Raw genomic sequence first — 12,314 nt, forward strand, 5'->3', positions numbered from 1 at the left:
TAAATGCGTCCCTTGGAGTGGCCGGCGCTGGCCCATCGTGTACAGGAGCCATAAGATGACAATCGTACATCGACAAATGCCAAACGAAACTACTTGTACGTTACTAACTCTCCTGCCCTCGTCAGGTCACGTGGGCGCCTGGACCCTCGGTGCAGCGGGCGGCGCCCTAGCCCTGCTGGCGCTGGCGGCGCTGGCGCTGTACCGCGGCTGGCGCTACGAGCAAGAGCTGGACTCGCTTCTGTGGAAGATCGACTTCAGGGACCTCCATCTGCCCGACAAGGAACAGCGCGCCAACAAACTGAGTAGGTAAAACGAATTTGTAAGTGTTGTTTGCATGCGCTTTACTTCTAGATGTCATTACTTTCCCTCCTTGTCAATTTATTACCTAATTCCACAGAATTTTTGATCATGACTCCATTACTTTTTGTAGCCCAATCTTACTAACAGCATGATTTATAAATATACCTACCTATAACCTATATTAAGGCCTATGTGCTATGAGATGAGGACTTGTTTGTTTTTAATCAATTCGAAGTAGGTAATGTGATACTCGTAATTGGAAAAATGAACTTATTTTTTAGATAAAGCAGTCATACGTTTTTCCTACGTACAATTATTTTAAGCCAGCTAATATGCCTCTCAAATGTTCTTTAATATGTTAATATGTCATGTAAACAAGGTAACATTTTTTTATATTTCACGTTACAACTGAAATTTAATGCACCTGGGTGAACTAATAAAACTATTATTTTTCTAATGAAATATTAAGAACGAATGAAGTAATACAATTTTTGGAGCCGCACTTAACCTGCACCTTAAAATTAAACTACTTAATAAGCTACGTACGTAAATGTCACGTACGGTACCTACGATACATAGGTAGTTAACTATACAACTACATACTAACTTTCCACTTTCAGTAGTAAACCTAATACTTACATTTTAATTCGCTCTAATCAGCAGTTTATACTTAATATCATATCAGCAAGCTGGTCCATGCATTCAGGCCTTGTTACATAAGTTCGCTGTTCAGCTTACTAAAGGCTTTCTTGGAAAGTTCCGGAACTTCGCTGACATGTTCAACCGTACTGGGTCTAAACGGCTGAATCATGGAACTCGGAATTTATGTTTTTTCCGGACAGGATCCACAGCAATAACAATGTTCAATGATTCACAATTGTGGGAACAGGCGGTGACTTAATATTACTACGAGTTTATACCTTACAACTAACTCACAAGTTATTAATCTCTTAAATAATAGAAATAGAAGAATGACGGTATGCGATTTAATAATTATGACCTCATTACTGGTAAACAAACAAAATACTTGGAACAAACCGTTTAAGTCTCTGTAACTAAATTAATGTAAATTAAAATTTCATCAGTTTTGAGCCAGCTTCCGTAGCTCACATGGTTCGAATCTGTGACGTGACTGGACTCGTATCAGTACTGTGTGAAAGTGACTGGACTAGAATTTTATTTGCATTGGTCAAAGGTTTGAATCCGGTCCGAAATTCTTTAAGAGAAGTGAACAAATTTTTCTCTATAATTTTAAGTACGAGTAAGCAGATGCATGGACCTAATTTTAATCGTCTGTCAACATCATCGTAGTTCGTTATTTTTATTTTTTGTACAGTTTGACGGATTTCAATGGAATGACTCTGCCGTCGCCAACATTGATAATGCGTGGTGGAACTCGCACAAAGCATTACATTAAATAAACATGAACAATCATAGTATTACTTAGTTTTTAGACAATAACAATCCATGTTATGTTAGCAAATTGGTCAGAGCCTATTTTTTCCAGCAAGATAGCAGCGCGACCGGCAACGGGAACCCATCGGTCATAATTGCCAACACTGAAAAGAATGGCAGTACAGGCGGCGTTCGCTCCAGCCAGGTTTCGCTGAGCTCCAACCCTGACCTGGACTTTCGTTATTCGGCCATCTTCACTGAGGTTGCGCTGTACCGTGGACGCCTGCTCGCCGTCAAGAGAATCCGCAGACACCATATCGACATTACGAGGGAAATCAAGAAAGAGCTTAAAACCGTGAGTAACAATTTAACTTATCTATATTACGGACAAATAGACCTGAATGAAAAATAGCTCCTCAAAATATAGGTACCGTGCCGCTGCTGTAGGTACCCGGCTCGGACGCCGATGTTTTATGTCAACCGATTTCGATTTGCTCATGCCCCATGCCGCGTCCTTCTGCGTCTAATACTCAGTAAGTATTGGATTTATTTGTATAAATTGGTACGTCCCACTGCTGGGATCAGGCCTTTTCTGTCGTAGGTACAAGGTTTCAAGTTTTTACACTTTTTTCATATGTAAAAAAAAGTTGCGATTATACGGAAGTTACTCATCATTCTTTAACGTAATTTAAATCCAACAAAAAATATTCAAACCCTGTAACATCAATATCGTTGACATCGTTTTGGTCAGACCATTGAACTAGGTAATTGCGACGCATTTTCTTGTACCTAATGGAATTCTTTATTCCGCTAGAAAGATTTTCCATTTGCCTATTCGTCTGTAACAAATGAATTGTTTGAGAGCCGTAGGTTGGTACATAACATAAAGTACCCGAATTGTGGCCAACATTTAAACGTTATTTTTACTGTCAACTTTAATTTGACTTTACTTTTTTTTTTCATACTGATCCATTTGCATTTTCTCACCCTGTATTTTAGATACCCATTATAGGAGTACAGAAATAAGTTAAGTAGAGATATACCCAACGAGGAAAATATTGGCCAACTTTGTCGAAGGCTGAAACCGCGCGATATCGAACATTGGAATGACATTTCTCGATGAGGGAAACATTTCGTCTTGTTCCTAATTTATGTTATGGCGTTCTTGTTTACGAAGAACTACACAACAGATTGGCACATACAATATCTACCTACAGGATGTACCTACATTAGAAAAGAAAATGTGGAAAATAAAACTACGAGACTTTCTTATTGTAGGTACCTTAGGTACATATATGAATTATAAAATATTCTGTAATATTATTCTATAACAGCGAAAATCGAAGTACCTACGTCAATTGCGGGTATTTTTTTCCGTCACTCTAATTACGTCTTAGTGAGAGTAAAAGAGAAAGGTCCCCGTAATTTGCGAATACGGTTTTCGCGGTAGGTCTCCAGTTTAAGTAAGGTCAGTAGGAGGAACTATGGGGGAAGGTGGACACTTGAAGAGAAAATAAACAGTTACAGATACTTAAAGATATTACAAACTAAATTAGATGATAATACTAAAAATAAAGCGTAAAAAATATTTACGTAGAAGGACTTTTGTCATATGGTTTCCCCCCGACCCCCGAGAAAAATAAAGTATGTTTCCCTTACCCCACCTGACCTTATAAGGTAAATGTACGCTTCACCGAATGCTTAAGCCCTAAACTTACGTTTAATTTTTTTATTAGTTCTGATATTTTCTTACGAATATGTTCAATACTAAAATAGAAACATAGATAAATTTGTCCTCATTTAAACATACCTGTAAATTACTGAAATGATTGGACGTGTATTAAAAACATTTTTAAAGTCATTTCTTCCAATTTCCTTGTTTGTACCGTTTACCGAACTAAGAAACGTGATTTGCACATTATACCGAATAGGGAGCCCGCATTACCGAACTAGGAAATAATTGTATGAAAATATGGTGTTGAGTGGTGCTCAAACTTCAGTAGTTCACTATTAAATCCCTACTATGCTTCGTTTTTTAGCATTATAAAGATGGTAAGCGATCTTGACGTGTCTTTTTTATTGAAAAATACTTTTGAAAAATAAGTCAGTAAGTAAGGTACGCAACAATTATAAAACATGTACGCATGTGTATAAAAAAATTTGGCTGTTTCATAAATTTTGGCTCGTCCATTTTCTATGGAAGGGTAAATTTTTTTTCACGAATTCGGAGTTGGTCCCATAGTAAAAGTTGCTCAGTATAATCCCAAAACCTCCCTGGGAATGGGAATGTAGTTAATTTTTAGCCACCCTGTATGGGAACCCCGGAATTTCATAACAAAAGATAAAAGTTTAAAAAATCACAATCGCCCAAGACGAGAGGAATCTAAAAAAAATTTTTGGACATCTAGGTTTGGACCACCCTATATAAAATATTATTGCTTCATTATTTTTATTATCCTATTCAGTTTTTTTGTCCACATTCCAAGACTATTATCAGGCGTCCAATAAGTATGTCTAAAGTTTGAAAAGCGCTGGCATTGAAATAATGGTCACAAAAAATAAACATATAAATATCGACCTAGCCGTTATCGTAATAAGGATTATATTCTCATGAACGTCGAATAGAAACATGGCCAACGCAAACATGAGTTCGGTAGCAGAGACCATGGGTACCATTTACCGAACGGCCGTTCGGTGAACGAAACATGGAAAATATGTGGAACCTATTTCGCGAACGGATTTTGAAAATAGTATTGAAATCGTAATCAATGTGGTATAACTACAAATCTATCATTAAATTTAATACTTGAATCCATTACAAAACCGTACATGTGTAAAGTTCTTGCTAATACTGACGTAAAATATCTAAAATTATTGTTTGATAATAGTCTTGCCAAAAACCTTATTTTGATGCCAAAAAGTCGTAAAACATGAACATTTCAAACGCAGTTTTATAATAATCTATATAGGTTATTGTTGTTCGGCAATTGCTCATAAAATTACAAATACATTAAGTTATTTGTGAAATTAGGTAGTTAATCTAAATAGTTCGTAATCAACCATTAAAAAAATAATTTCATAAACATACGCTTTCCCTGATTCCGGACGCTGTTCGATAATACATTCCAATCAAATTGTCGGTGTACTCATCACCGAACTCACATTAAGCTTAATTTCTGATAATATGACTGCACTAAATTAATTAAATTGACTAAAATACACAAACTAATTAAGTAGTCACACTGAAAAACCATACTTTGAAACACAGAAATAAATTTAAAAGGTTTTATGACCTTAAGAAATATACGCAACTTCTTACCGATTTCTTTAAGGTTGCCCATACAAAGTGGCAATCGGCAGCAACGATCCGTTTCGATCAGTTGCCACGTCCCAACTGCGGGACAAATTGGCCGACTCTGAGGCATAGTGGAAGGGATAGGTATTTAACTCGTGGAAAAAAAATACGCAAGTAAATATCAGCTGTAAATAATCGACTTATAGCCTAAAATAGAAGAAATTCGGTGATACGGACGGAAATTGAGCGTTCGGTGAAGCGTACTTTTACCTTATTAACCGAATCACTTATTTAATATATACAGGGTGTTTGGTACATCGTTTGCCAAATTAAAACGGCACATAGGTTGAGTCATTTGCTATCTTCTCATGCCTAGAAAAAAAATTGGCCAAGGCTTTTTTACTACTACGCAAGTAAAAATTTGAAATTTACGATATACTGGCATAGAAGTGAAAAAAAATGTGCGCCAAATTAAAAATTTCTACGCCTGAGAAGATAGCAAATGACTCAACCTATCTGCCGTTTTAATTTGGCAAACGATGTACCAAACACCCTGTGTAATTTTGATTTCATCCATCACACTGTAGTAGGTACCTATATAGGTACATATTGTGTGCAGCAACATCTCATCCTTATTTTCATTAGATCCTAAAGGTAAAGGGCTTAGTGACAGAAGCCCCTTCAAGTATCCATAAGGAAAAGGAATGCTAAAGCCTCATCTGCCGCGAAACAAACAAATACCTACCTACTTGAAAGCGTACCTATTCGCGAATATGACGAGCGCCTTGACTGAGACAAATCACTTTCTTACTCACATTTGTTTTACCTACAATATTCTTGCCTCGATAGCTCGTTGTTCCTACAATAATAAATCATAATATGTTATGACGACTACAAACATCAGCGTATTATGCTGTTGTTTTTGGCAAATATTTACCTACGTGTTCTGATTACATCTTATGAAATTTGGTTATAGCATAATATTATTTACGGGAAGCGATTTCTTTTCATAACTGAAAGAAAAGACTATTTGTATTTTTTTTATAAAATGCAAGTATTACTTTTCGGTGAAAGATAACAGTGACAGAAACTGAAAGTATGTAGGATAGGTACCTACATACTTTCAGTATAGGGGAAGTAATATTTTTTTTTATTTGTAAAGTCTTATAAAGGTCTAATGCTATTACATTATTTTTTGTGTGAAGTCTCGGCTTCTTCAATAACTCTCAAGAGCGTTTGAGAAAGGGTGCGCTACTTGAGTGCAAACGCTTCGACGAACAGTAAATAATGTCAATTTGTTCAGGTGTTAGTGAGCTCTAAGTTATGTGGTATATTTGCTCGTTTGTTCCATCTTAAATATATTCTCTTCGATATCGGGTCGCGTCTCTCAAAAAGCGAAAATATACGGGTACCTGAATACCTTCCGGTCCGTAGCATCACAAGATTCAAGTCCGACAAAGTCAAAATCCAAAGGATTTTGTTGAATTCCTGCTATTTGCACGTGATACGAGTTGTATTTTCGGATACCTATTACCAAGAACTTGTATATATAAATACCTAATTTAATTTCGGAAAATTGCATATTTATTGCCATTTGTATCATTTTCTTCATAAGTTAGATTAATTTTAACTTACTTATTACCTGTATGAAATAACTATAATATCAAGGAATCTTAAATAAACTATATACTGACGCATTTTTTAGATACGAGTACAATATTATATTAAATATTGACATAGGTAGGTAGGATAGGTACTAGTCAAAAACGAAAGTTTCTAAGAAAAGTTACACATCGAGAGGCGCCTAGTAAAACTAAGTTAAGGCAGGTAGTTTATCTGCTTTTTGCCTTCATTTATCCCTCGTTGTTCCGAATAAATCTTATTCGAAACTTAGTAACGAATTCCGAAGCAGTTAGATAAGTTTCTTTGTTTTTTCAGATGCGGGATCTACAGCACGACAACGTGAATGGTTTCGTGGGAGCGTGTATAGAGCCTCCGAACGTATGCGCGCTCTCGGAATATTGCACCCGCGGCAGCCTGAAGGCAAGAAATCCAATAAGCTTTCAATTTCTAAGCATGTAAATAGATCGCGCAAATAGACTACGGGCAAATATTTAACTCTACTGTTACCATCGTAGTGAAATTGCGACCGTTGTAATTTCGAGACAATTTGTCGAGCTAAGCGAGGGGTAATATGTATGACATAGGTTTTTATGGTATTTAAATTCGCGTCTAAATTTACTAGTTTTACATATCATTGTATTTTATTGCATTATATTTGTATGAAATTTATTTTAAATATCACCTTACGTTACCTTTCGGGGTGAATTAATTTTAATATACCACGTGGTCCACGTGGCTTATTTTACAAGTTTTTGATATGTATGTACCTACACATTTGATCCTTTATCCACTGTTATTAGTGTTATTTCATTTTCTCACATCTCTGTATCTATTTTAGAAATCTTAATGTAGATTTATTTGCAGGATATCCTTGAAAACGAAGATATCAAACTGGACAACATGTTTATCGCATCATTAGTCGGAGATATCATCAGGGTAACTAAATAATATAATAAATAATTTTGTTGCTGCGACCCACTTCTGCTTGGGCTATAGTTGTCTCTATAAACACGGTTGAAATTTATCTAGAGTAAATGTACCTAAATTTAAATTGAGCAAATTGATAAATTTGAACTTTCAAACTACTTATTTAGTTTACGGTAATAACGTTTAATATTTAGTCTAAGTTGATAATTGATATTAGCTATTATGATATGATACGACAAACGACCCAGCGGCATTTAGATTGCACAGCTCAAACAAGATCGATCGCCGCAAGGCAGAGGAGGTACGAGTATGACCGCTTTCAGTGGTGATTTTGTTACGTCTCTACTGACGCGCGCGGCTATAGCCTAAAGCCTAATATCAACTTTCGTGCATTCCGACAATGTTCACGAAGACGCGCCGCGCACAATAGGCGTAGTGTTCAATGGGTTAAGTTAAGCTTTAGAAGACATGTTAGGCAGTTTAGCGAGGTTATTTTCTATAACAACACTGATGATGATGTTCTCCTGACCGATTTCGGCCACAGCAATTGTGTGCTCTGGAGTAGGCAATTTTTACCTCGTGTTATTAGAATATAGCTGGTCCACTCTCTGGTACGCCCTTAGGTGGCTCAAGTACCCTATCTTCTTGCTAAATACTCGAGCGCATTTCCGAGTGCGCATATCGAGGGCACGTCAGTATACCACCTATATAATTGTAGGAAATTGAGGCTGGCACTAGTCAATCCCAGGCACAGCGACTTAGAGAGAGTGAGATGTCATTCATGTTTTTTTTTTTATTTTGCAGGGAATGATTTTCATACACGAGTCACCGCTGCAGTACCACGGAGCACTACGTCCTTCCAATTGTCTAGTGGACGCACGCTGGGTCGTCAAGCTCGCAGACTTTGGGCTCCAAGCCTTCCGTGCTGGGGAATTACCACCAACTGAACCAAACGCGATTCGATCACATATTGAAAGTGAGTATTTTCATCGACGAGGTGCCGCTGCGCTACTAGAAAGAAAGAAAATACATTTATTTACGTAAGCCAATCAGTTAACTTACAAAGTAGACACATGGACGTTAAATAGGACCCCCACTCAGCGTAATGCTACGGCAAGCCGCAGCGCTGATTTTCAGTGGGGACCTAACTTAAAACTAATAAGTAATACAGAGGATAATTAAATTGACAACACATACAGAAAAAAAAACAGTAGGTAACCAAAAGATAACAAATTTATGAGCCTACCGCCAGTCCGCCATAAAACATAACAAAAATCATGAGGATAAAGTAAGAAAAAGGTTTTTGAGTTTACAAAAACAGAATCAGCATTGATACTTGTGTCCGGAAATCCCGATTCGAGAAAATGTGTGATTCTAGCATGCAATGGTAACATAATATATAGAATAAACTTTTGAAAATGTAATAAATTTGTCATTCTTATGAGATGCTACCACTGGCATCACTGCTACCGGTGCATCTGCGCCACCTGAGATCTAATCCACTTTATTTCCTTCGCTTTATGTGTTTATGAAATCTGTATTACGTTATCTTTATTATTACCTATAACCGTCTTATAGTGACTGACTTTACTTCACTACTTTATTGTTTTCTGTTTAAAATTTTCCTTTTACTTTTTAAGCCCTGACTATTTTTAATGCAGTTTTTTTTTTGCGGACGTTGGGGTAGCTCTTTTCCCTCAAACGTTATTATACTCTCTTTTCTAAAAGGGACCTTAAAGTGAATAAAAAATATATAGAAAAACGTGGGGATCCTCTTATTCCAGGTCTAGTTTACCTGGCGCCTGAGCTGCTCCGCTCCGCCGGCTGGGGCAGCCCGACGGTCTCTGAGCCGTGCGACGGCTCGCCGGCCGCAGACGTGTACGCGTTCGCGCTGGTGCTCTACGAGATGCATACGCGCCGCGGCCCCTTTGGCCCCGAAGCCCCGCCAGCGCCAGCGCTGCTGCGCCGCGTCGCGCTAGCGGAACCGGTGCCTTACAGGTAGGTACGTATGTGCTTGCTCGATCGGCAAGATATGTCGGAGTCGTGTGATCGCTTCTCAGCCGCATAATTTTGTGTGAATTTTTTTTTTTTTTTATTATGAATGGGCTTACTCATGGCCACAGACTAGCCGAGGCGTAGACGTGGCCTACGATGGAGCGAGCTCGCCCAGAAGGTGCCTGTTCACTCTTGATTTGAAGGTTGCCGGGTTATAAGAACAAGGAAATATAGACGCCGGCAAGGAATTCCATTCCTTGGCAGTGCGCATAAGGAAAGTAGAAGCAAAGCGCTTCGTGCGAATTGGTGGAATATCTACCAAGTAAGGATGGAAACCGGCCGTGCGTCTAAAAGTCCGATGGTAGAATGGGGACGGTGGAATAAGCTCGTGTAGCTCTTGGGCACACTCCCCGAAGTGCAACCTGTAGAATACCGACAGGCTGGCGACTTTCCGCCGATGGGCCAAAGACTGAAGCTTAGCCGTTAGCTTCTTGTCGCCAATCATCCTCCTGGCTCTGCGCTCCACTGAGTCCAAAGCGGCGAGTTGGTATTTAGCTGAGCCATCCCACAGGTGGCTGCAATACTCCATACACGACCGAATTTAATTGCTAAGGATTTCTGAAATATTCAGCAAGTATAAGGGCTTATTTAGACGATGCGAGAACTCGTATGCGAGTCTCATTACATTGCGGGCTTTGATCGGTCGGTTGAATTAGCCGTATCCAACAGTCCGCAATGTAACTAAAATCGCATGCGAGTTCACGCGCCGTCTAAATCAGCCCTTCATCATCATCATCATTTCAGCCATACGACGTCCACTGCTGAACATAGGCCTCCCCCCTTAAATCAGCCCTTAATCTCGAATTATCAATCAAATTCAGAGTAATATTTATAATGTATTTGCAGATATGGATACTAACTTGGTTAGTAACTGCAGGTTATCATAACATAACTAGTTAGTAATAGGCATACATATCAGTAGGTTTCATTGTCGAATTGTTGACTTATTGTATGTAAAAAAACAAACAAGTAGTTTTCTGCTATTCATTTACATAAGTCACATTTATTCCAGACCACCATTAGACGTATTAACGGCTCAGTTCGACTGCTCGCGCGAATGTTGCGTGGAGTGCTGGGCCGAGGACCCCGCAATGCGACCCGACTTCAAGGCTATTAGGACCAAACTGAGACCCCTACGGAAAGGAATGTAAGTGCTTCTGACAGCCAGTGTCTTCTAAGTACTTTATACCAAACATCTCTCCAAACCAAATGGTTAAGAATAAGGTTAAGGTATTATAGTGGTTGGTGGTTGGTTTTTCAGAAAATTCTGTGCTGAGCCCTCCGCGTAGGAGACTCGCGAGCAAAGGGGATTCGAAATTAAAATCGAATTAATTGACGGCAACATATAATTCCAACAGCTCAATGATTAATACCAGTTCAAGGGTTATGGCAGGGACAAAGAAAATCTTCTGGCTCACAAAGCAAAATACAGTCTGATTAATCTGTTTCACATTTTTCAGGAAACCAAATATATTTGACAACATGATTGCCATGATGGAAAAGTATGCAAACAATCTGGAAGTGTTAGTGGATGAGCGCACCGACCAGCTACAGGAAGAGAAAAAGAAGACAGGTGATGTATCTAATAGTCAAGTAGAAATAAGAGTCGAACTAAGAGAACTCTGCACGGATGGGCTTTGCGATAACAAAGTGTGGAAATTCCATCGAATCTATGAAACCATGTCGTCTATAATAACACTTCCATCCTTTGTTTTGTCAAAGTCCGTGCTCAGTTAGATTAGACGGATTCTAGTATACTTACTGCTTGCGAACAGATGGCTCTCGATGTTTTCCTGCATCGAAAACCTACACGGCTAGACCCTTTATCTATAGGTAGCATGGAGTTACTCTCTAGGTCCGTGATAGGTAGACACAACACAACGTAGTTATATTACCCAACGTTACGCATTAAGTGCTTTGAGGAGGAGCGCGCAGTTCAAACATGGGTTAGGCATGTCTACCTAAATATCAAATATTTCCTTCTTAAGTTCACATATTAACTGTGTATTTCAGAGGCATTACTAGAAGAAATGCTGCCGGTGCCAGTCGCCGACCAGCTCAAGCGCGGGCGCCGCGTCATGCCCGAAAGCTACGACTCCGTCACGATCTACTTCAGCGACATCGTTGGATTCACTGCCATGTCCGCGGAAAGCACGCCTTTACAAGTGAGTCTTCAAATATCAGGTCGGATATGAAATTAATTGAAACTTCTATGAAATTATGACGTGTATAAATAACACTTGCACTGCGTAATGCTATCAAAATCGTTGCAGACTTTTCTTGGTCTAACTCTTAGGTAAGGTAACTCTTTGTCTACCTGTGAGTTCCTGTATTTGGCTTCCTGTTTTAAGCTTGTTGTCTATCGTAAGTTTTATAGCTGTTGGTTCTCCTAACACAAATAAATAAATAAATAAATAACTCGATTTTTTTACTAATGAAAAAATTCACTGCTTGATTTTAACCTTTCAAAACACCCGATATTATAACCAACTGAGCTACCGAAACTTGTTAACCCGACCGCGACCCTAGCCCGAAGAATTGAATTTTAAAATTTTTCCTTAAATTTTAATTATCGCTCGCAGATGTAGGTATTTGCTTGGTACAAAATTAGTCATGTACTTAATATTTTTTAAACAGTTACAACCGGTTTTTCACTTGCGCGTTAAATAGATAACAATAAATTAATTGATCTTATTGCTTAATTATTTATTTAGGTCAT

At 38.4% G+C, this 12,314-nt stretch overlaps 1 protein-coding gene across 1 annotated transcript in view; it reads left to right on the top strand.

The window, feature by feature from the left end:
* The window catches only part of LOC134665117 (speract receptor), a 65,501-nt gene that overhangs the window by 49,762 nt on the left and 3,425 nt on the right, over nucleotides 1-12,314 (top strand). The window contains exons 12-20 of the mRNA XM_063521945.1: nucleotides 126-302; nucleotides 1,812-2,050; nucleotides 6,929-7,033; nucleotides 7,478-7,549; nucleotides 8,345-8,516; nucleotides 9,325-9,538; nucleotides 10,608-10,742; nucleotides 11,056-11,168; nucleotides 11,609-11,760. Of these exons, the coding sequence (XP_063378015.1) occupies nucleotides 126-302; nucleotides 1,812-2,050; nucleotides 6,929-7,033; nucleotides 7,478-7,549; nucleotides 8,345-8,516; nucleotides 9,325-9,538; nucleotides 10,608-10,742; nucleotides 11,056-11,168; nucleotides 11,609-11,760 (1,379 nt within the window). The remainder of the gene's footprint in view (nucleotides 1-125; nucleotides 303-1,811; nucleotides 2,051-6,928; nucleotides 7,034-7,477; nucleotides 7,550-8,344; nucleotides 8,517-9,324; nucleotides 9,539-10,607; nucleotides 10,743-11,055; nucleotides 11,169-11,608; nucleotides 11,761-12,314) is intronic.

This window comes from Cydia fagiglandana, chromosome 6 (genome assembly GCF_963556715.1).
Source record: "Cydia fagiglandana chromosome 6, ilCydFagi1.1, whole genome shotgun sequence".
Taxonomy (NCBI): Eukaryota; Metazoa; Arthropoda; class Insecta; order Lepidoptera; family Tortricidae; genus Cydia; species Cydia fagiglandana.